Source organism: Chrysemys picta, chromosome 7 (assembly GCF_011386835.1).
Source record: "Chrysemys picta bellii isolate R12L10 chromosome 7, ASM1138683v2, whole genome shotgun sequence".
NCBI classification, from domain to species: Eukaryota; Metazoa; Chordata; order Testudines; family Emydidae; genus Chrysemys; species Chrysemys picta.
This window is the reverse complement of record NC_088797.1, coordinates 81,018,430-81,042,470: the sequence shown is the minus strand read 5'-3', so window position 1 is coordinate 81,042,470 and position 24,041 is coordinate 81,018,430. Positions and strand designations below refer to the sequence as shown.

The 24,041-nt window shown below is 41.7% G+C and overlaps 1 protein-coding gene across 2 annotated transcripts in view; it reads right to left on the bottom strand.

Moving 5' to 3' along the window:
* The window catches only part of ZNF365 (zinc finger protein 365), a 28,421-nt gene extending 4,854 nt beyond the window's left edge, over positions 1 to 23,567 (bottom strand). Inside the window, exons 1-4 of one of the 2 annotated variants that reach the window (XM_005294317.3) lie at positions 23,466 to 23,567; positions 21,614 to 22,357; positions 10,347 to 10,527; positions 2,473 to 2,510 (exon numbers count right to left, since the gene is read on the bottom strand). In XM_005294317.3, coding sequence (XP_005294374.2) covers positions 2,473 to 2,510; positions 10,347 to 10,527; positions 21,614 to 22,344 — 950 coding nt within the window. In that variant the 5' untranslated portion in view covers positions 22,345 to 22,357; positions 23,466 to 23,567. Of the gene's footprint in view, positions 1 to 2,468; positions 2,511 to 10,346; positions 10,528 to 21,613; positions 22,358 to 23,465 lie in introns of both variants that reach the window. The other variant, XM_024101180.3, reaches the window with a different exon arrangement.
* Between the last annotated feature and the right edge of the window lie 474 nt (positions 23,568 to 24,041).

The window sequence follows — 24,041 nt, the reverse complement described above, 5'->3', positions numbered from 1 at the left end:
TAGGTGTCCAAACCTCATAGAAATTAAATGGCAGTGTGACACAGATCGGACCTATGTCTCTAATTTACAGTTTATAACAACAGAAAAGAGGGGGTTGGAATGAGGAAAATGCCAATCTGCCTGTTAGAAAGCACCACACCGAAACTCAACTGGGTTGTTATTAAGCATTAGCAAATGTCTTTGTACTTTTAATAAACCATTTACTGGAGAAAGCATGCCTCAATACCACGGCCAGGACTGGCTAACGACCGAAGACACATCGGACCAGAAGGGGGACTCATGAGAGGTGGGTGCTACACGGTTACAGACACAAATGATTTACAGTCCTCATGGTTATAGACTTCAGTGCATATGGAAGGCAAATTAACTTAAAAAAACTTCAATGTATTTAAAAATACTTTTTATCTTATTAAAACAGATCATAATGGTAAAAGATCACACCAACCAGTTATGAACTAGTCTGTGTTGCTAGATGCTGAGATAGTGTACAGTGAGAGTTACTGAGTTATTACAGCAAAGATGCATTTGACATCTTTTGACAGTTGGTTCTGACAACTGTCCTATCCTCGGTTTCACCTCTAATTAGTAGCACATTCTGACATAAGGTGGTAGGACACTGATGTAAAATGTTATAGGCCCAGTGGGGCTATAGCTGCTTACACCAAATGAGGATTCTCCTCCCAGAGTGTTGGTGGGACTCAAACCTGGTTCTCTTGCTTGAACAACCAGTGACCCACAATGCTACTTTTTAAAAATAAAAATATTGTAGAAAAATTCTTTTGTAGTTGAAACTTCATCGAATTGCCAACATATTTGTTTTATGGAGAGTAAACTATAGAGATACAGTATGTCAAATCAGCTGATGCATATAATGCTTGCTTAACTCTTTTACCTTTAACTTAATTTGTAATGTGATCTCAAAAACAGCTGGCTTGACAGTTATGGAAACTGAAGTTATCTCTTCATCCGCAGAACAGGCATAGCAGCAATAGGAGCTTCCCCATACTGCCTCAGCTCTGTTTGTGGTAACCATCTCTATAAAATAGCAGGTAATTTCAGTCCATCTGCTGATTCAGTCCTTGGTGTATCTGCTGAGATTGCTGGGGTGCTAATCAGTGCGCGTTCTAATGGTGTTTTTCATAAGGACAACTGCTTATCAGTGGCTGGATGAATACCTGCAAGTTATTTCATATAGGCCACTGAAATCCCAGCAGATGGTGGCAACTACTGGATTCTGCTAAACTGTGCTGCTTTAAACCAGTGGCTTGTATATGCTGTTACCAATCCCGTCAATTATCCATGTCCATGTCACTTACCCACATCTGATTTCAATACATAAGTTTTATTGAACTGGGCCTGATATGTCTTATTTCTACAATGCTGACATAAGTGGGTGCAACTCCATTGACTCCAGTGGAGTTATAACCACTTAGGTGAATGTGTCACATCATGTTTCATTTCATGCATTCTCCCACTTCTTCCAATGATATAAACAGTGATAGGGGTCTGAAATTTAGAGACACTGTCAGCTCAAATAGAGGTTTTTGAAAAAAAGTTTGTTTTTACTAATCTAAAACCAGTAGAGAAATGTTTCATGATTTTTTAGAAAAACTTCAAATGGAATAAATTGTTAAAAAAACAACACAAAAATCACCAACTCCTGCACTGTTAATTAATAATTCCTACACTATCGGCAAAAGTGAAACTGATTCCAATAATTTTCATTGTCCAAGCTAAGAAATTAAAAAATAAACAAAGTGAAAAGAACACCTCTACCCTGATATAACACGACCCGATATAACACGAATTTGGATATAACGTGGTAAAGCAGCACTCTGGGGGGGGGCGGGGCTGCACGCTCCGGTGGATCAAAGCAAGTTCGATATAACGTGGTTTCACCTATAACATGGTAAGATTTTTTGGCTCCCGAGGACAGCGTTATATCAGGGTAGAGGTGTAAGTTGCATTTTTAAATTTGATTTTAAAAACTGAAGCTGTTTTAGTCACATACTATATAGGTCAGGAAATTTTGTTCATAATATGGTATTTTTAAGTTGTGCCCCCTTTAAAAAAATCTGACATAAATGGCAAGTATAAATCTCCCGTATATGGTACTCAAGAATGTCCATGACAGAATGTTAAAGACATTTTCATCTGAAACTTAGTACGTGTTCATTTGGTAGATTCAAACTTTGTGAAAACCTCATACAGTCAAACAGGAAGCAGTAATTTATTGGCATAAAAGGATTCTATTTTTTCTTGAATAAAATGTTTATTTTTAATTTAGCAAAACACCTGGTTTTCCTTTATTATGCAAAATGCATATATATCATCAAATATAGGACCTGCTCCAAAGCCCACGGAAGTCAGTGTAATGGACTTAGGATCAGGGTTATACAGCATACGCAGAAATGTAAGCATGTTAAAATACAAGCATGTTTAAATGATAGAAAAATGAAATGACATACATACAGGCATCTGGGTTTCTTATTTGATGAGAGGTCTGTAAACTGGAAAAAAAACAGAAATGTTCATATTATGAGCAAATATCATAGTGACATGAGTGGCGCGTATAAGAGGCTTAGAGAGGCTAAGCCTCCCTAAAATAAAAAAGACAGGCCATGTAGGGGGCAAATGATGGAGGTGAGTCACCTCCCTTTGGAGGCGTGCCTGCCTGCCGCCTTTGTGCCTTGGGAGCAGGAGCACCGGAAGCTCCCAGAAGTGGCGGCGGCGGGGGGGCACCACCACCATTCCATGTCACTCCACCCTGGCTCCTCTTCTCCTGAGGCCCTGCCTCCTGCTCGCTCCTTTCCGCCCCCTCCAGTCCATCGTTTGCCCTTAAGGCAGGAAAAAAAGGGGAGGACATATAGATAAATGAAGATAATAGCAAAATGAAATGACATACACAAGCCTTCCCACTTTTTTCGTGCCTTAAGGGCGATTGACGGGTGGGGGGGAGGGCTTAGAGAAGCGAGCGGCGGGGTGGGGCCTCAGGGAGAGGGCCAGAGCGGGGAAGCAGGGGGAACTGTCTGGGCTCCTGTGGCCCCGCCACTTCTAGGGAGCTTCTGGCGCTCCTGGGTGTAGCCTCCCGAAACAAAAAACTCACATGCCACCTATGCACAGTGGTCTTTGGTCATTTAAATCACTTAAATGCATCTGAAGAAGTGAGGTTTTTACCCACGAAAGCTTATGCCCAAATAAATCTGTTAGTCTTTAAGATGCCACCAGACTCCTTGTTGTTTTTGTAGATACAGACTAACACGGCTAACCCCTGATACTTTAAATCACTTAATATCTATAAAAAACAACGTATATCTAAGGCTCTGATCCTGCAAAGATCTACACATGTGTTTAACTTTAACCTCAGTCAGGGGCACCCCTAGACTACACAGATTTCAGGACATCAGTATGTTAAGAGGTGGAACTCATTGCCTGCTCTAGGGGTTGAGGGGAAAGAAGAGAGATTTATTTTGTCCTCCTCAAAGTTAGGAAATTCAACAGGTGGAAACTTGCAGTGCTTCCTAACTCCTATGCAGTAAATTCTACATATTGTTAGCATGTAGCCCAGTATTTGTAGTGGAAGAAAAGAAGTAGTTATTGGACGTTTGTCATAGCTTAATAACAGTTTGTTTGGAAACAAATAAAGGGATTTCTTTTTAAATACAAAACCCATATTTTGGGTCATCTGGTCACTTTTAGCTATGTGTACACTGCAACTGTAGGTGTAATTTGCAAACCTGAAGCAGAGCTCTGTGTGGCTTGAAAGCTTCTCTCTCAACAACAGAAGTTGTTTCGATAAAAAATATTACCTCACCCACCTAAACTCCTTAGTTAAGCCACTGTTATTCTCTCATCTTGAGGCCATGCAATCTAAGGGTACGTCTTCACTACCCGCCGTATCAGCGGGTAGCAATCGATCCCCGAACGCGCTCACCGTCGACTCCGGAACTCCACCACAGTGAGCGGTGGTAGCGCAGTTGACGGGGGAGCCACGGCCGTCGATTCCGTGCCGTGTGGACCCCAGGTAATTCGATCCAAGATACTTCGACTTCAGCTACGCTATACGCTTCCCCGTGTAGACCAGCCCAAAGGCTATGAAATTATCTTCCAGCTGTATATTTTAGTCCAGTTGCTCATATTTTTAATTCAATTAAAATTTAAAGCCAAATTTAAAATGACTGAAGTGCAATAGTGGAATATTTTTAAACTATTCTAGTTACAAAAACAATTTTGTATATTCAGTATGCAGAATCATATTTCCATCTTTCCCTTCTTTCACCACTAGGAACATTTAAACAAAAAATTCTTTGTTTCTTTTCCTACTAACAACTCTTCCAATTTAATAAATAATCTTAAATCTTGTAATTATGCATGCCTTGTTAGTTCATTTACCAGCAGGTATTTACAATTTTTTTATTGTAACTATAATCAAAGTAAATTGCTAAAGAAGAATAGCAAAGGCTGACTGTAGGTACTTCACATTTGATTATACAGTCTAGATACAATGAGAAGTAATTATTGTGTTCAAGATAATTAATAAGCCATTGTTCCCCATTAAACTGGATTAAATAAATTTTCCTTCACAACCTTTAATTTTGCCAAAATATATTTATTCTACAAGAACAACTAAAACTCTCTAAGCTACATTCTCAGCTATGCCAAGAGCAGCATTCACTGGAGGGTTTCCAGTCTCAGAATTGTTATCTGTTTTTCTGCATGGGATAATCATACACAGTCAGTCTGAGCCATTCTTACAGTCCTTATTCAAGCAAGACTGTCAAAGGGAGTTTTGCTTGAGTAAGGACTGCAGTATCAGGCCATATGGCAAGATGAAAGGATTGACACATTTGACTCAAGTAATAAGTCTTCCTGAACAGTGTTTTCAAATACTCTGACTTTATCCCCCCAAATAGCAGGCCAAAGAGCCATGCCAAAATCCCAACTTTTGCATTGCAAGAGTTTTGTGGCAAAACCCGAGTTAAATATTAGCAAAGAATAACAAAGATCCACAATTTTTGCTTTCCTCTCCCTAACCTTCAACCCTACCTGCAGCACAATGCTCTGAAGTTTGAGCACTGTATAGGAATGGGGCCTAAAGAAAACTGGAGAGGAAAACATTCTCTGCTGGGGTCGGGGAATGGTTTTATGCATCTGGGTGGCATTGCACCAGCTTCCTGGATCACATTTTGTCCATTTTGCAATTCCTCAATTCACAGGAGGTCTACTGTGATCTCTCATGCCCTTCCAATCAATGATCTGTCCATGACTGAATTCAAGTACAATACACTGTTAGAACTCCCAATATCTACCAACATTGCCTGCCTGAAGCCCCAAATTAAACACTTCCCTTTCCAAATATTAATGTGAATTTTAGTGCTTCTGAAAGGTGCCATATTGACAGCTCTGGAGATCTTTAAAAATAGACAGCAATGACGGACCATGTCTCCCTGCTATTGTCCAACCAATGTGCTTGACTCTCATTGATGCCCTGGGGAGTTCCATTTCCATGTTCATTCATTTTTTGATCTTGCTACTGAAATTGCTAATGGAGAGCCGATTAGTGCCAAAGGTTGGGGCGGTATTTGTGTTGCTCAATAATCACTAAAAACAATGAGGAGCCCTTGTGGCACCTTAGAGACTAACAAATTTATTTGGGCATAAGCTTTCGTGGGATATAACCCACTTCATCAGATGCATGGACTGGAAAATACAGTAAGCAGGTATACATATACAGCACATGAAAGATGGGAGTTGCCTTACCAAGTGTGGGGAGGGGGGGTGTCAGTGCTAACGAGGCCAATTCAATTAGGGTGGATGTGGCCCATTCCCAGCAGTTGACAAGGTGTGAGTATCAACAGAGGAAAAATGTTTTGTAGTGACCCAGTCCACACAAGAGATCCACTTCCTGGACACTACAGTACAAATAAGCGATGGTCACATAAACACCACTCTGTACTGGAAACCTACTGACCGCTATACTTACCTACATGCCTCCAGCTTTCATCCAGACCACATCACATGATCCATTGTCTACAGCCAAGCCCTCAGATACAAGCGCATTTGCTCCAGTCCCTCAGACCGAGACAAACACCTACAGGATCTCTATCAGGCATTCTTAAAACTACAATACCCACCTGGAGAAGTGAAGAAACAGATTGACGGAACCAGAATGGTACCCAGAAGTCACCTTCTACAGGACAGACCCAACAAAGAAAGTAACAACGCCACTATCAGTCACCTACAGCTCCCAACTAAAACCTCTCCAGCGCATCATCAAGGATCTACAATCTATCCTGAAGGATGATTCCTCACTCTCACAGACCTTGGGAGACAGGCTAGTCCTTGCTTACAGACAGCCCCCCAACATGAAGCAAATACTCACCAGCAACTACACACCACACAACAGAAACACCAACCCCTGCAACAAACCCTGTTGCCAATTTTGTCTGCATATCTATTCAAAGGACCCAACTACATCAGCAACACCGTGAAGGGCTTGTTCACCTGCACATCTACCAATGTGATATATGCCATCATGTGCCAGCAATGCCCCTCTGCCATGTACATTGGCCAACCTGGACAGTCTCTATGCAAAAGAATAAATGGACACAAATCAGACATCAAGAATTGTAACATTCAAAATCCAGTAGGAGAGCACTTCAGTCTCCCTGAACACTCAATAACAGACTTAAAAGTTGCCATTCTTCAACAAGAAGCTGCAGAACTGGAATTAATTTGTAAACTTGACACCATCAAATTAAGCCTGAATAAAGACTGGGAGTGGCTGGGTTACAAAAAATAATTTTCTCACTGTTGATATTCACACCTTCTTGTCAACTGTTGAGAATGGGCCACATCCACCCTAATTGAATTGGCCTCGTTAGCACTGAACCCCCACTTGGTAAGGCAACTCCTATCTTTTCATGTGCTGTATATTTATACCTGCTTACTGTATTTTCCAATCCATTCATCTGATGAAGTGGGTTACATCCCATGAAAACTTATGCCCAAATTTGTTAGTCTCTAAGGTGCCACAAGGACTCCTCGTTGTTTTTACTGATACAGACTAACATGGCTACCACTCTGAAACCTGTCACTAATCACTGTTGTTCACTGAGAAGGGGACTAAGACACCAAATAATCATTTCACATAGGACTCCAGCTATGGCTAAAAGCCATCAGATAGTAACAACTTTTGGACAACACACATTTCAAAAAGAAAATAATGCTCTTAGAATCAAGAGGGCTAGGTCTACACTGGGGGGGAGGGATCGATTTAAGATACGCAAATTCAGCTAGGCGAATAAAGTAGCTGAATTTGACGTATCCGAGCCGACTTACCCCGCTGTGAGGACGGCAGCAAATCGACCCCCGCGGCTCCCCCGTCGACGGCACTTACTCCGACCTGCGCTGGTGAAGTATGCGTGTCAATTCGGGGATCGATTGTCGCGTCCTGACGAGACGCGATAATTAGATCCCCAAGAGATCGATTTCTACCCGCTGATCCAGGCGGGTAGTGAAGACAAGCCCGAGGACAAATGACTTTGAAGGCATTTACTGTTGACACAACCTGTAAACTTACACAATAAATTTTGTCTCCTGCACAACTATTAGCACATTTGTAGTGAGTGTTTAGATTTCTAATTGTCTAATATACTCACAAAAAACTAGTGTCCACAGCTGAAAGTTTGATCCTGAAATAAATTTGTCTCCCAAATTCAGCATTTAAAAATAATTATTGGTCCAGTAAATCCTTCCCCCACCCCTGTATTTTTTTACTCTTTTCTGTTGGAGTTTTGATCTGATTTCCATTGTCTTTTGAGTCTATTAGGATGAGTGTGCCTGTAGTCACACCATGTTGGTTTCTGTGGTAACTTGGTGAACTCAGGAAGGTCAGGCTGGTCAGCGTTTGGTAGTGCAGCTGATTCAGAAGGCAGTGCTCCCTCCATGAGACAATAGATCAGTATGCTGTTAAAAGGTACTGTGCTATTGGAAGTACTCTTTCAGATGCAATTTAAAACAAAGGTTCTTACCCATAGTCTTCTTTAAAGATCTCTCAGCACTTTCTGAGATATCAGCTTGGTTTCCATACCAAATTTCTACTCTCATGTTATTTCAGTACCTACCAAAAGATCCTTCTATTTCAAGTTAAGGTGACCTTTGCTTTCTGCCCTTAAACTACCTTTAAGCACTGTGTGCAGACAAACAGTAGTTGCTTTTTTCACCTAACGTAGCTGCATTTCCATGATGGATGAAGTCCATTCTAGGTACAGTTTGTCCTCTGTATCCATTTAAATGTCAAAAGTCCTTTGGAATTCTTGTAGATGAAGCTTGCCACACAAATGTAGTATATTAGAGGGAAATTACTGACTCAAAGTAATAGTAGTGGTTATTAATGGAAAAAATTATATCGGCTATTTGTCCCAAAGGCAAGACCTTTCAGCAAAAGGGCAGATGGACGTTTCATTATTCCTCACTTTCTCCTTCCCATCTTTGGCTACTGCTGTCCTTTTCCTCTCTTCTCTAAGATTGCCTGCATTTTCTTTTCAGCAAATGATGGCAATCATAGAGAAGAGAGGAAAAGGACAGCAGTAGCCAAATATGGGAAGGAGAAAGTGAGGAATAATGAAGTCTGGCTGAGTGGTAGGGAAGGAATGGGGTTGGGATGAACTGAGCTTCTGTATGTGTTGCTCCCCCAGCCACATGACTGGATGGCATGAAATCTTTAAAAAAAATAGTGGAATTCTTAATTCTCTGCATAAATAGTTGTACAGTGCAGCTACATTTATAGATACATCAGCCAAAGTCATAAGTGAGTTTTTCACTGCTAGGTAGAGATAAGTGACATTTTTCTGCAAATAGTAAATTTGCCCAAAAATACATTGGGGGGGGGGGCGGGGGAGGGGGGAGGGAGCGAAACATTTTTGAATTTGCAAAATGTGCATCAAATTTGGCACATAGTTTCAGCCAAAAAATGTGAAAATATTTTTTAAAAAGTCATAAGGTTTAGTTTGGACCTTTTTGAAATGAAACATTTTGAAACAATGTTTTATTTAAAAATGGAGCTGTATTTTAAACAAAAGGGGTGACATGCCCCCAAAATACCACATTTTTTCAGTTATGTTTCATAAGTATTTTTGATCCAAAATTATTATTTTGTTTTTTTTTCATTTTGGCAAGAAAAACTGGAAAAAATCAGGTTTTTTGGTTTTAAATTAACTCAAATTTTTTGGGAGGGGGAGATTTTTTAGTTCAGTTCCTGAACCAAAATATCAGCTACTCATTCAACTCTACTGCTAGGTTAAAGCTTTGTATACAACCCATATTGGTAGGGGTTACCGTCTATTGGCTGTTCAGTAACCTGTACTACATTTCTGTGGCCCAGATCCTCAAAGGGCGTTGCCTAATTCCCATTAATTTAAATGTGGCTGGTATCCACATCACTAATGATACCTTTGTAATCAGTCCCGGCTAGAGATCGAGGAATGATGGACATGGAGCATTGCCTGTCCATTACTAGTAATGTTTAGAGTGGTGTGTAATGCTTTTGTTTCCAGCAGTAGCTATTTAGCTGTCATTTGTGGATTTACAAAACAAAATGCACTCTTTCTTCTGCCACTCTTAATTATCGCATCTAATTCATTACTTTAGGTCTGTGTTTAAATTTGTTTACCATTACAATTAAAATAGAATTTTAAAGCTTCAAATAAAATTCAGATGTGACTCAGGACTTCTCAGGTTTCTATAACATTCACAAGTGCTTGACCTGCGCCTATTATCAGTTACCACGCAGCATATGCACAGTTTGTTGCCCATGTAGAGCAACAGCTTAACAACACAAATAAAACAAAAGTTCACAGAAATACAGACATTTTACAAGTACAATCTGATTGGTTTCTAAATGATTCAGTCTTGTTGAGTCTATTCACATTGAAATTCAGGTACTTTCCCTGGAGCAGTGAACTACAGTATAATTCATTAGATCAGGGGTTCTCAAACTTCATTGCACCACGACCCCCTTCGGACAACAAAAATTACTACACAACCCCAGGAGGCGGGATTGAAGCCTCAGCCCATCTGAGCACCGTCACCTGGGTGTGTGTGGGGGAGGGATGCAAACCTCAAGCCTCACCAACCCATGCCTGGGGTTGCAACATGAGCCCCACTGCTGCCCAGGGCTGAAGCCAAAGCCTGAGCCCCACAGCCCAAGCTTGAGCTTTTGTCCCAGGCCCCACAAGTCTAACACCAGCCCTGGTGACCCCATTAAAACAAGGTTATGACCTACTTTGGGGTCCTGGTCCACAGTTTGAGAACCCCTGCATGAGATGACAATTTTGTGTGCTTACCATGTGTTCATTGACATCATTGTAATTGCACATTATCTGCTGATTTTGATAATATTCTAGTTGTCTTTCTGCCAGATCAACCCGCTGCAATAGATTCTCAATGAAGTGTTGGAGCCTGGCTTTCCCACGGACCTCTTTCTCAGCTGCCTCTTCCAGGAAGTGGTTAAAAGTAACAACCTCTCTGTAAGACAAAAGTATTTGAAATATAGCAACATCATAGTATTGGAAAGAGTCTTGGCTTTTTTGTTGTTGTAACTGTTGCTAAGAAACAGCAGTGGAAAGGGGATTCTCACCTGTATTCTAGAAATCTGCTACCAATGCCTTTGTGTTTACTGCCATATTTCTCTTTTTTTCTGGTTATGTAAATGATTGGAAATAAGAAAAAAAGACAAAGACTTGGAATTTCTTGGAGAGGCTTTCCTAATCCTATAGATTTTCCTTGTTCTCCTGCTAGCAGTCCTGGAGGTGCAGGCCACCCCACAAAGGGTAGGAAGGTTGCCCTGCTATGCCACATACCCCCGTGCACTCCTTAAGGGATGGCACAGCTGCTGTGTTTCCCAGGAACTTACTAAAGCACAGTGGCCTCCTGGAGCTTCTTCTGGGCCAGGATGATGCACAGAATATCCCCTGCTCAGAGCTGTGCCTTAAAATAAAAACATGCAAATATGGGATAGATTTAGCAAAATGTGATTCAGACAACTTCCTTCCTTAAATGGAAATTCCACCTCAGACGCTCTTGACAAATTAATCTCGTAAGATCCTTGCCAACAGCACTAAAATCACTCATAATGAGCAATATGAAAGGCCAACACATTGTAGATGAGGATCTCCCATATAATCTCAGAAATAACCTTCATCACCAACTGTGGTGGCTGGAGAGATTTTGTAAAAACAACATTTAGTACATTCCAAAATTGACACTTCCTTAATGTTTAATTGCAAGCGTGATGCCATTTCCCCTGTTTACATACACACTAGTTTGACACTTAACCCTGAAATATGACTAGAAATGAAAAGAAACCTAAAACTTCTCATCCATCCTGTAAATTAAATTAAATGAAACAATTTTATGATTCCCAAATAGCTTTATTTTAAAACATCAGCTCTTCATTATTCAACAGAGCCACTGTTGACAGGCCCATTAAATTGTATTTTGGCTTGATCATTACAAAGGGCACAATAAGGCAGAAAAAGACTTGTGTTCCAGACAAAAGTGTGAGTAAGGCTAAGTAAGACTGCCTGAGGCATAATCCCTCTACACTGCCATGGTAAGGAAAGGGGCAGGGTGAAGAGTGAGCTGGTTAAATGCAATTCTGAGCATGTCAGATTTGCCCCAATCACGAAGTGCTAGATAAACTGAGGTTACTGGTATGCAAATACAACCATGTTTTAGCTTCATTCAAAACACAGAATATGGGAGGGGGGAAATCAGTGTTTGGTAAATAAAAAAGGACAAAACTGGCGAGGGGAAAATGTAGTCTGAGATGAGAGTGCTATAAACAGTGGCTAAAAAGAAAAACATTATAGTGGTGATGACCTTCTAAAGCCCTGTTTCTTCATCAGCACTCAGAAGTTTCTCTTTGCATTTCATCTAAATTTATCTAAAAAACTGTTTTAATACCACATAGTTGTATGTAGATAATAGCGTCCTTACAGTTTTTCTGCCCAACAAACCATGAACTGAATCTGTCCCATGAGCAGTTTCAGGCACAAGCAAATGACTATGGAATCTTTACATGCAGAATTTGATTTACCTCTGGATTTTGCTGCAAACAATACCAGAATGCACTAAAAAACTCTCTAATCTAGCAGGAGTGGAAGTGGAAGGTGCTCCAGGAATGGTGGTTTAAAGGCACACACAAAGGCTTTGTCTTTCATTCCAGCGCCTTTTAGGATATTTACTTACACATAGTCCAGATTTTGCTAGTGACAAGCAAGAATGAGATAATGGGAACCTTATTTCTTAAACTGTCTACTGGGTAATACCAGTTTTATGGCTATGTATGGTTTCTGTCACTATCGGCTTGCTCCAGAATAACATGAGGTTTTCTACAAACAGGTAAAAGGCACAGATCAGAGTTTAGGATAATGCTAACACTAAAACCAAGATGAATTTTAGCACTTGACTCTCCTCTCACTAACTCACTTACATCGTTGTAACTCCTTTGACTTCCATGAAATTACTCTGGATTTATACTGATGCAAGAGCAAATAGAGGCCCTTGGAATCTTACACTTATCTGGACAGCAAATCAAAAGTCCCTGTATGTGTCAGAGGAAATGTTTTACTTTGTTTACAAAAAAAAAAAATCTGTCTTACAGTGTTACTCCTCCCAGAAACGATCTAATGAATATGTCTGCCCACATGTTATTGCATAGATTACATGACACAATGTTTTGCAACAGACTTTACAGAAAATAATAATTAATTTGCATTAACAAAGTGCCTTCTCATTTCCTACATGCCGTACTGTTTAGTAGGGGACAGGAAACTCAAAGACATGGAAACTTGCAGTTTGTTATACTGTAGGCCTGAGACTTAACTCACCCCATACTAAACCAGCCTTGGGTGAAACTCCATGATTTTTCCACTAGAATTAAGGGGGAGAAATGCTCCACTGCTGCTAAGGTGCCCCCACCTCAGGAATGCCCCTAACAAGAGTTATAACACTAAGGATTGTAAAGTAGAGACACCCAGGTGCTGGAAAGTTTAGGGAAGAAACAGAAAGAATTGGTAAAATAGATACAATAAGCTCTGTCCAGTGAATTTAAGCTGACCATCTGCACATACAAAGAAGGTCATAAGTTACAATTTGGGCATGAGAGATAAAATATAAAAAGAGTTGAGCAGGGAGGAGAAAACATAGATGCCAGTATGTGATTGGTTAAATTTGGTTACCTAGGGGAACTGAATAATGTGATAGGTTTAGTAAAGTTAAAGGAGGTAGCTAGTTTTGCCTATATGATGTAAACTCTCCCCCCCCCCCCCCCAAAAAAGCTCTTTGGGAACCATCTCCAGATTGGAATTTAACATCAAACTCTGACCCCTCTGCACTACCGTGATGTGCAGAGGCATCGCCGGAACCCCAGACAAGAGGATCCTGACTGGCCATCAGGTGAATTTTGTCTGTATATTGAGAGTGGTGAGCATAAGAGATTTGCTTGGTATATGTATTCTATGTGTGTTGCTAATAAATAGATGTTTAGAACACAGCTGTGTAAGGCTCTCTCACTGGGAAAAGGTCCAGCAAACCTGTAAAGCCCTGAGCCCCGAGGAAACGGGCAGGTACTTAAATTGACTTTCTTCCTGAGCCCCATGGGTAAGGATAGGCACCTTACACCCTGAGCCCTTGGAAGGGAAAGGGTGGGGGGGCCTAAATTGATTGGGTCACGCCTTGAGCGTATATAGGGTATAGGTGGGCTGGCCTGTTTTTTTTGTGAGTAACAATCCATTACTCTTTGCCAGGGAGAGGAGCAGATAGTTGGTTTTCCTTCCCTCAGAAACAGCAGGAGGATCAGCTACTGAACCAGCCAATTTAGAACAATGAGAAGCTACAACTTTTTGAAGTACATAGTCATCCTGGTGGGATTCAGTACGACAGCATGTCTAGAGTTGAATAATTGGCAGTTGCTGTAAGATGGGCTGGATAATTTCATGAATACTAATGATATTTGTACCTATTCCAGGAAAGATCATTAAAAGGAGACATAATCTCCTTTTCTAGGGTATGCATGGATCACCTGCAGAGGGCAGAAAGTAATTTCCCCTTCCTTCACATTCATAGTTGGCTAGATATATTATGTAAGGGATTGATTTTCCTTTGGAAGATTGAGATCACTGTCAAAGGCAGGACACCAAGCTAGATGGTCTGATTGAGGATGGTAAATCCTGTGCTTTTTAGTGTAGATTCATCCAAGCAGTTTATTAATGTGTCTTTAATGACTTTACTGTCAACTAATTTGCTCCCTACAGAAGTGAGCCTCCCCACTCTATAACTCCCAGGGTGGGTTTTACTCTCTTTTTAAAGATAGGAACCACAGTAGCAATTCTCTGGTCCTCAGGCACCTCTCCTGTTCTGTTAAGGTAGAATCCATACTTGTTAGTAGCTCTGCAATCTTATAATTATTATATTTTGTACTTCCTTTAACAACAACATCAAGCCCTAAGGATTTGATGCTATTAAGTTTCTTTAGTTGTTCCAACCCTCTTCCTTAGAGACATCTTTCTCTCTGCCATTGCTATGCCTTGATTACCTAGAAGTTGTTCACTGGGGAATTTTTCCCCTCATCATCCATTCTAGAGAAGACTGATTCAACAAACCATTTAACTTCACCACAGCTACATTGTCTTTTTAATTGCCTCCTTCGCTCCAGGCAGTTTGCATGGTCTTACTCACAGGCTTATATATGACCTTCTTGCTTCAGATCTATTTTTAATATATATATAACTAATAGCTATGTGCTTTTTATTTTTTCTCTTTAGTTCCCGTTCACACCTTGCCTATGCTAGCTAATTTGGATTTTGTTAATATTACCTACACTGAATGTCCCCATTTTTCACTCCTTTGCTTCACAGAAAAACTGACACTCACTATGGTATGGTCAGATGCTAATGAAGTCAGTGGCATCCTCCCCATTTTGGGGCCCTCTGTTTAGAGGGACAGAATGGAGAATACACACAATATACCAAGGCAAGACAGTTGGGACCAATGTCCTCACAAACTAGCCTCTTCTGCAAATTCAAGGTGAAGTGGGAAACATTTGATAAGGGCTGCCTCAAAGCTGGGGCACTGTACCTTCAAAAGAGAACTCCTTTAGGTCATGCTCGCTATGCTACACCCTGTGTACTCCCCTAATATTTCTAAACAGGCTCTCTAGGGTTATTAAACCCACCTGAACCCCTCCATTTTCAACATTAACCCCTTCCTCACTTCCCCCAAATGTAATCTGTTGGCTCTCCTTTCCATAGTCATTCAGCCTGAGGATTCCTACCTTTCGTTTCTTCAAAAATACCTCATTTATCTGCTATCACTTAAAACAATGCCTTAAAATATATAGAGCATAAGATGCTGAGCCCTGCTTGGACACCTTCCAAGCAGTGATGGCTTTATTCAGTGGAGCTCAGAATCTCTATGGACTTATTCACAGAGGCTGGTCCCTCCAAACCAGCATAAGGCCTGGTCAGCAAGGAGTCACAAAACATAGACAGGAATAGGTGAGATTCACTCTTATGACTTTGTTTAGTCTATGGATTTCACGCTGGTCCTGCAACATCATTTGAACCAATACTTTGGTTTCTTGTTTCCTTGAGCCCTCTTGGTGTTACGAATTGTGGACGTTTGTAGATACCTTGAATATCTAAAATATTTTCAATTTGTAAGTAATTATATGCTTTTGTAGAGACAGAGGTAGTGTTTGGGTGTAACTCTAAGGGTGAAGATGTTTCTCATTACTTAAAATCTATGCACAGGAAGGGATAACAGATTCTGTCAGCTATCTGGATTGAACCTTCCAACAGATTCTGAGAATATGGTGTATTATTTACAGTCAATTGCAACAGTATCCTCTCCTCCAGTAAACTTTTTAAATGGAGAAAAATACTAAGATACTTACTAAGATTTGGAGTCAAAACCCTAAATTACAGTTTTGAACAATTTTGTCCAAACCTCCTCCCCCTCAAGTTGTTTTAAGACGTGGAATGTTGCTAATTTATAATACAGCAAGCTTTATTTTTTAGTTCTTCGGTTGGTAAAGTACCACATAAATATTGAGGCCTGGTTAGAAATTAAGGTTGCTGTCTTAATGGTATTTCATCAGCCCAGTAAGTATTATCACCTTAAGGCTGGTTGGCCCTACTAATTACTATACTTACAGGCAATGCAAAGACTGTCTTTGCTGAAAATAATCAGAAACACATTCCACTGTGTACTTTAAAAAAGCATGAGTTGCGCTGGTCTCTGTCCGATTGTGAACCTCGTATTCCCATTGGTGAGTAGTTATTTGCATCAGTAGGATGAGTCAGGAGGGTCTCAATTTGGCCCTAAGATGTCACCCATTCACAAAAAAACCTCTTCTGTGACCCTAAATGATTGATTGGCAATCGATTGGCAATCCCTTGATTCGAGGATGATCTCTACCATGGATTTACATATGGGTCCTGAGATGACTCAGGAGTCCGACCCTGGAACCGCAAATCTGCCCGCAGTAGATAGACATTTTGTGGCAGGCCAGCAGCCTGCTGGGAGAAAGTTATTTCTTTTTCCTTCTCTCTCTCTCTCTCTCTTCAGCTTCAAGGGCAAGGCGCTTCTCCTCAAAGTGGGCCGCTGCCTGGTGGAGATATGGTGCCATTGGGGTCAGTTGGTAGCTTGCTCTTCCCAGCTTGTGTGAGCTGAGAGTAGAGGACTTGTTTTGGGGGCTAAGAGTCTGGCATCTGCACATAATGTCCAGCCCAGCGTAGTTGGTGAATGAGGATCATTGCTTCAATGCTGGTAACATTTGCTTTAGCAAGGATGCTGGCGCTAATGCGGTCATCTTGCCACTTGACATGAAGGATCTTCCAGAGGCATCGTTTGTGGTACCTCTCCAGACTCTTGAGGTGTTGTTGATCGGTCACCCAGGTTTCCCATCCATAGAGGAGTGTAGGAACAACAATTGTCCTATAGACCTGGATCTTGGTATCCTGCCATAGGTCACGGCCCGTGAAAATGCGTCGGAGCAATTTTCCAAAGGAAGCACTTGCGCACTGGATCCTGTGCTGGATCTCACTGTTGATTTTTGCATTTGGAGAAAGTTTGCTATTGAGCTAGCAAAAGTGCTCAACTGTCTTCAAAGTCTGACCTTCGATGGTGATTTGTGGTGAGTCATGTGCAAGGCCTGAAGCAGATTGATAGAGCACTTTAGTCTTCTCAGTATTGAGTGAGAGACCTAGGCTTTGGTAAGCTTGTGCATGAAAATCCAGTATGGACTGAAGGTCATTGTCAGTGTGCACAAGGATGACACAATCATCAGCATACTGAATATCAGTAATGGACCCCCTGAAGACTTTAGATGTTGAGCGGAGATGTCAAAGATTAAAGAGCTGCCCAACCATTCATTGAATGTCAACTCCACTGGGGAGTTGGTGAGCTTTAACAAGGACCAAAATGACTGCTAAGTAGATGGAAAACAGGGCTGGGGCAACAACGCATCCTTGCTTAACCCCAGTTTTGATAATGAAAGGTTCCTTCTCAAGGCCATTACAGAGAATTGTGGCAGTCATCTGATCATGGAGAAGCCTTAGGACCTTAATAAATTTTGGAGGGCAGCCAGATCTGGCCAGCACCTTCCACAGGGCTTTGCAATTGACAGAGTCAAAGGCCTTTGTCAAATCAATGAAAGCCATGTAGAGATCCTAATTTTGCTTCCAAGATTTTTCCTGGATTTGGCAGGCAACAAAGATCATGTCAGTTGTCCCATGGGATGGTCTAAAACCGCACTGAGATTCAGCCAATATTTCCTCAACAAGAGGAAGTAATTGGTTTAAGAGGATACGGGCAAAAATTTCCCCTCCTGTAGATAGCAAGGCAATGCCTCGATAGTTTCCACATCCTAAGTGACCCTAAATGTACACCAATGATAAGCATTAACTAACTGAAGGAGATTTTTCAAAGATACGAAGGAAAGGTAGGCACCCAACTCCCACAGACTTTCAATGTGGTGCCCAACTCCCCTTTCAAGTTTCTGTGAAATTTGACACACCTGGCTTGAGTTGAAGACCTCCAGTATTCTGAATCCCCTTTCTGTTCTCTGTGCAAGTGGATGTGACCAGGGCTCTGCTCCTTCCCTTTCCCCTCTGGGCATCCCAAGAGGTGCACAGAAGGAATAGGATATGTACTCCAAAGAGCCACTGACCACAGCTGTGTCAGTTTGCTACTTAGGGGCATAAGGGAACAGCTCTGTGAACTGCCATGGAAAAACAAGTCACAATCTGGCCCCAAGGCCTGCTCTTCATGGGGAAGTTGATTGGCATAGCTCTGTTGGAATAAGCTGTTCCACAATAGCTTCCTATGTGGACACACTCTTCCAGAGTTAAAGTGACTTTTATTCCAGAATAATGACTCTACATTGAGAGTAAGAAACTAACAATATGAAAGGTGGGTGATAGAGGGAAGCCAATGGAAGTTTTGTCTAAGTACTGAAAGTTTGGCCTTTAATAAGTGTCCTTATATCTTGCTCTTATACTAAAGCCAGAGAACACAGAAAGACCAAATAGACAAAACAAAAAGAAAATGCCAGTAGAAATTCTAGATTTTGGATTAAAATCAGCACTGTTTTTTTCTGTAAAGGGAGAGTTCCTGCTGATTGTTATGACTAAGGTCAGTAAGTAATGATCAAGGCAGAGAGAACTACTTAGGCCCAGGTCTCTAATCTTTTAAATATTTCTCATACTAAAATTTAGGGGTGCACAAATGTCCCCTGGCCTTGCATGCTTACTCTGTCTAGGTTTATTAAAATCAAACCCCTTTTGCTTGATTTTTTTTTCTCACCATACCAATAAATCCCCTTATTTTCCAGAAACAAGCCTCTAGATGCCCTCTTGAACTCATAATTGCTCTTAGCTGCAGTGATCTAATTGGTAGCTTAAAATGTATTCCCTTTGTGCAGGTTTCTGTGGTATTCTGAAGCTCACAGTATTCATGCTGACTCTCACTCTCCTTCATCAAAAATTGAGTATTTCCTTTCTGCCCACATTTTCCAATTAACTCTGAAATTTGCTCAAGGGCTCCACTCACAGCTTAATCCCACAACCTTTACTCATCTGCGTGGTCTCAGTCATGGGTCAGATTGAGGTGGCTCAGTGGCCTGAGTTATCTTTGTTGACTGTATCTAGTGTTCTAGAGTATTAAACTTTCTTTTGCAAAAGAAACTGAAATCTCTGGCCTTTCTTCTTTGAGTGATGCCCCTGAGGGTGTTCCACCTCAGGTGTCTGCCTGAGGGCTCATATACACACACCAGTTGTGCCACTTTAAGTATATTGGTACAGGTAGGCAGTCCAGCCCCCCTAATCTAGACAGTTATAGCAATACAAGGGTGCTTTATACTGATATGGTTATTCCAGTAAGGCAGTGGCACCAATTTAAATATGTCTGGGAGTGGGGCAGGGGAGAGCAAATTCCAGTCCTTGCCCCTTAGGGTTGCTAACTCTCCAGGATTCTCCTGGAGTCTCCAGGAATTAAAGATTAATCTTTAATTAAAGATTGTCATGTGATGAAACCTCCAGGAATACGTCCAACCAAAATTGGCATCCCTACTGCCCCTTCCCAGCCAGGACCATGTTCTGGTTCCTGCTTTCCCCTCACCTGCTGCAGGGCCCCTAGGTTTCTTAGGCTGAGGAGCTTCCCCTCGCTCTTACTCACATCAGCAGGTGCTGTCAGGAGTCAAGTTCTTGGTGGACTCCATGCACTGTGCCATACAGGAACTGACGCCCAGTGTGACAGATCACAACACCATTTGTCTGGTTGCTCCTCTCTCTGGACAGGGAGTGGCTGGGCTAAAGTTCAGTGCTGTTGCAGTCCTGTGTCAGGTTGCAATCCCATTCACTGAGACTTGTCTGAATCAAATTTCAGTGGCACTGCGACCACACAGTTGAGTAGTGCTCCGGCAGCAGCTGCTACTGAGTTAATACAGGATCACTGTTAAGAATTGGTCAGGCCATGTCCTCTGCGGCCTATGGCACTTTAAGCAAGTGCAAAACCTTGGTGTGTGTGGGGGGGACATTCACTACCAAACCTCTAAACTAAATAGTTATACCAGCACAACATCTATGTGTAGACCAGGCCTGAGTCTGCCAGCAGCCTAAAAGAATATTTCTGAGAGGTGTAAACTGCTCCCATGGAGCACAGTGGGATGTTAACTCTGAGGCCTAACCATGTTGTCATTTAAAGTGTTTCTGTTGATCGAAGCATTCACACAAAAGGGAGAAGTGTGATCTTATTACAAAGATTTGCACAATCTACTTAATGCATCTCACTTTGACCCCACATCTGGGCACAGCTTTGGAGAGTACCACCACTTATTTTTCCCCCCTGTCTGACCACTGCTCTGATTGCCATTAGTAAGACTTCTCATGTAATTGAAAGAATGCAAAATGCTGGCCCCACTGAAGTCCCTGGCAATACCCCCTTTGACTTCAATGGGAGCTGGATCCAGCCCACATGAAAAAGTGCTGCTGGATTAGATCTATTATTTTGGAAACTTACGTCTGTTTAAAATCACTGTCATATCTACTAGGGGTCCTCATAGTTCTTTTTGGTAACTAATGAACCAGTTTAGGAGCATCACATTTTAAGGAACATGCATTTTACTAAAAATAAGTTATTGCGAACTGTCTGAAAGGGTTTCTGAGAATGCTAAATACTGTAAGTAGTTCATCCATAAATAATGTAACAAACACTGCTACATTTTTAATGGGTGCATCATGAACATATTTTTAGATGGACTAGGCTTGCCAAACGAGTCTGGAATCTGCTTGTGGTTCCAGTGATACACAAAATTCTGTTTTTATAGATCTACTTCCCCTCCCCTCAAAACCCCTTCCCAGGTTTTTCTAGAAGTGCACTCTTGAGCAATTGCTTGCAGCCATGCCTTGCTGCTCCATAGGGGAGAAGAAATTCCTTTTACCGCTTCCTCTTGCTGCATCCATACAACACAAGGCAGGCGTTAGCCCTCTGCTAGAGCTAGATCTTGATACCCTTACTCACTGAATATCTTCTTCTACGAGTAGCACCACTTTGATAGGACTGCTCAGAGTAAGCTACTAGTCTGAATGATAAGGGCAACACAATCTGGCCCTTATTAAACCTCACTTTTAAAAAATTATATGCAGCATGCATGTCAATTCATTTATTAAGTCAAAGTTTAGTCTCAGTGACACCTGCGCCACTCCATTGAAGTCAAAGAAATTACACTCGCATAATGGAGAGTAAAATTTGATGTAAGCAATTGCAATGTGGAGTGATGACCTAGGGGTTCTTGTGACATGAAACCCATAGTAAGACTTTGGTGGCAACTGCAAATAGATAATGCCAGTGTGGTAGGGGTTACTACTCTGGAAATAAAATAGAGAAGCAAAAGAACACCAGACACACCGCCTATATGCCCTCATATTCAGTTAACAATAGTACCCATGATCGTTATATATATATATATAAAATCTACTCTAATATTGCACATATTCTCCAAGCACATGCAAAGCCATCAACTCTGTGCTTCTATTGCCCTTCCACTTACTCTTCTTTCCTGTGAAGTTCTTCCTCAGACTCTGTAAGACGTTGCTTCAGTACAGCAATCATCTCAACTGCAACATCCACCTGTCTGTTCAGGTCCCTCTCTCGCCTCTGAACTTCCTGTTTCTTCTGAGATAGCTGCGCAAAAGCCGCCTGAACTTCCAACAGCTCAGCAGTTTTTTGGGCCAGCTCTTTGGTAAGCTTGTCAATTCTCTTCTCTATTGTTTTATCTACAGCTTCTACCATCCTATTAAACTTTTCTCGTACATGTGCCTCAAAAGAGGCTTTGGAGTCTGTTGTTGGAACACCAGGTTTAGAAATTTGCTCATCTGTGAAGTCAGCTGACCCGTAATTTGCCACAAAAGAGACAGGCCTTTCAGCTTCCACCTCCAGTGATTTTCTGTTCTTTGGGTACTCATGTGATGTGTCACAAAAATTTATGTAGGATGGTTTTTGTTTTATTGCATTGCTGGTGTTCCCCAGTTTTCCTTGAGTCACGGTCTCTGAGGAAGAGAGCAAGTCTGCATTTTTGAGGGAAGAAAATAGGTTGCATTTTGTCAGAAGGCTTCTTTCTTCATACCTATGATTATACTCCAGATGTGCCCTCAGAGAAGAAAGGCTTCTGAATCTAGTGTGGTCACCGCATCGTGGGCAACGAAATGGCATGCAGATACTGACATTTTCAAATGACTCCTGCCAAGGGTGTCTGCTTTCTTCAAAAGTGTTCTGTTGCATTACTCTCTGAATCCTGGAAGGAAAGAAAAGACCAACTAATTTTCAGGTTTGTTCAAAAAGATGCTCTTATTGCATACTGAGGAAAGTGGTGCATATTTTGCTAATACAAACCAAGAAGTAAGAACAAACTTTCAGACTGATTTTTTTCAAACCGGTTCCTGGGAAAGCAAATTCAACCATGTCATTCGAATGGCAGCACATCACACAGCAGAATAAAATCAACAAATTAATTTGTAACTTTCTTTAGCTGCCTCAAAGCCCTCATTAGGCTCTCATTTAAGCTGAAACATCATGATATTGAGAGCAACTAACCCTGAAGCAGTTGTTTAACAGTCAGACTACGTATATATGAAAAGCTAGCCTGTTGTACAATGTTAGTCTGTAGTGTAGCATGCTCAGAAACTAAATAGCTTACTATGCTTTTTCATACTTTCATTATTATTCCTTACTCACAGACAAAGGCCAGTAACAAGTTTTTTATATTCATTATGTTGATTAGTAAGCAATAAGACCTGATACCTGTTTCCATCGATAAGACAAATCTAAAATTGTACCTGTGCATATATATGCATATAGGTGTGCATGCAGATAGGTGACAGTACTGGTGGTGACATGAACTCAGCAGATGGGGACAAATGGGGGCTGGGTAGCTTACACACAGAAAAGCTGAAGGGGGGTGGCAGAGGGATGCAAGAGGAGGACTTCAAGCAGAAGGGGGCAAGGAGAGGCTACTTACATGCAAAAGAGGGGGGCTGTGCAGTGTGCATGCGGAGGGCACAAAGATGTTTAAGGTACAGTGGACTAAATAAGACAAGGTCACTATTTCTGCGTGGGCTGGGGAAGATTAGGCAGAGCTCCAACCGCTCTCTACTGCGTGCGTGTGTGTGTGTGTGTGTGTTAGGCGACCCATCTCCTCCAGTGTGTACGATGCCTGATGCTGTCTCCCTGGATTCCCAAGACCCAGGATTCCGAGGGCTCTGAGCTCAGTCCAGTTCCCTCAGGCACACCCCTAAACCCCATTCCTCCCTGCACTGACAAACACATGCACTGATTGCAGGAAGCACATCTTTTCTCTTTCTCCCCCCGCCTCCAGGCTCTGTGGTGCAGAGAGCAGCACTTACCTGACTTGTTGCTGCTGCTGTGGTGGTGGTGGTGCTGAAGCTGCAGGGGAAGCAGTTTTCAGCAGAGCCGTAAATCACGCTGAGCCCAGCAGAGTCACACTTATTCACACCCCCCTTTCTCATTCATTCACACCAATACATAGAGCTGAGCAGTGAGCGGGGAGGAGCATCTGGAGGAAGGACGGGGCTGGGCTAAAGCTGAGAGCTTAGGCAGAGCACAAAGCAAAATCCACTTCAGGCCAGCATAGAAGGAGCAGAAAAACAGCCTGCGTAAAGGCAACTGGAAACAGAGAAGATGAGAGAGGGAAAAGAGGGAGAGCAAGAGAAATCAGCCTCTAAATCTATACACGTCATCTGATCATTTAATATAGAAGCAAACAAGTGCAAACTAGACACAAACAATTTAATGATAAGTAACGGTAGGGAGGAGGGACCGAAGCATTTTGCAAGGCAAGAACAATACTGAGCCATTAGGACATATTGGATAAAATCCTGGTCCTGCTGCAGTTGATGGGACTTTTGCCACTGTAGACACATCTTACTGTCACTGACGTGTTGATCATATGGCAGCGTAAG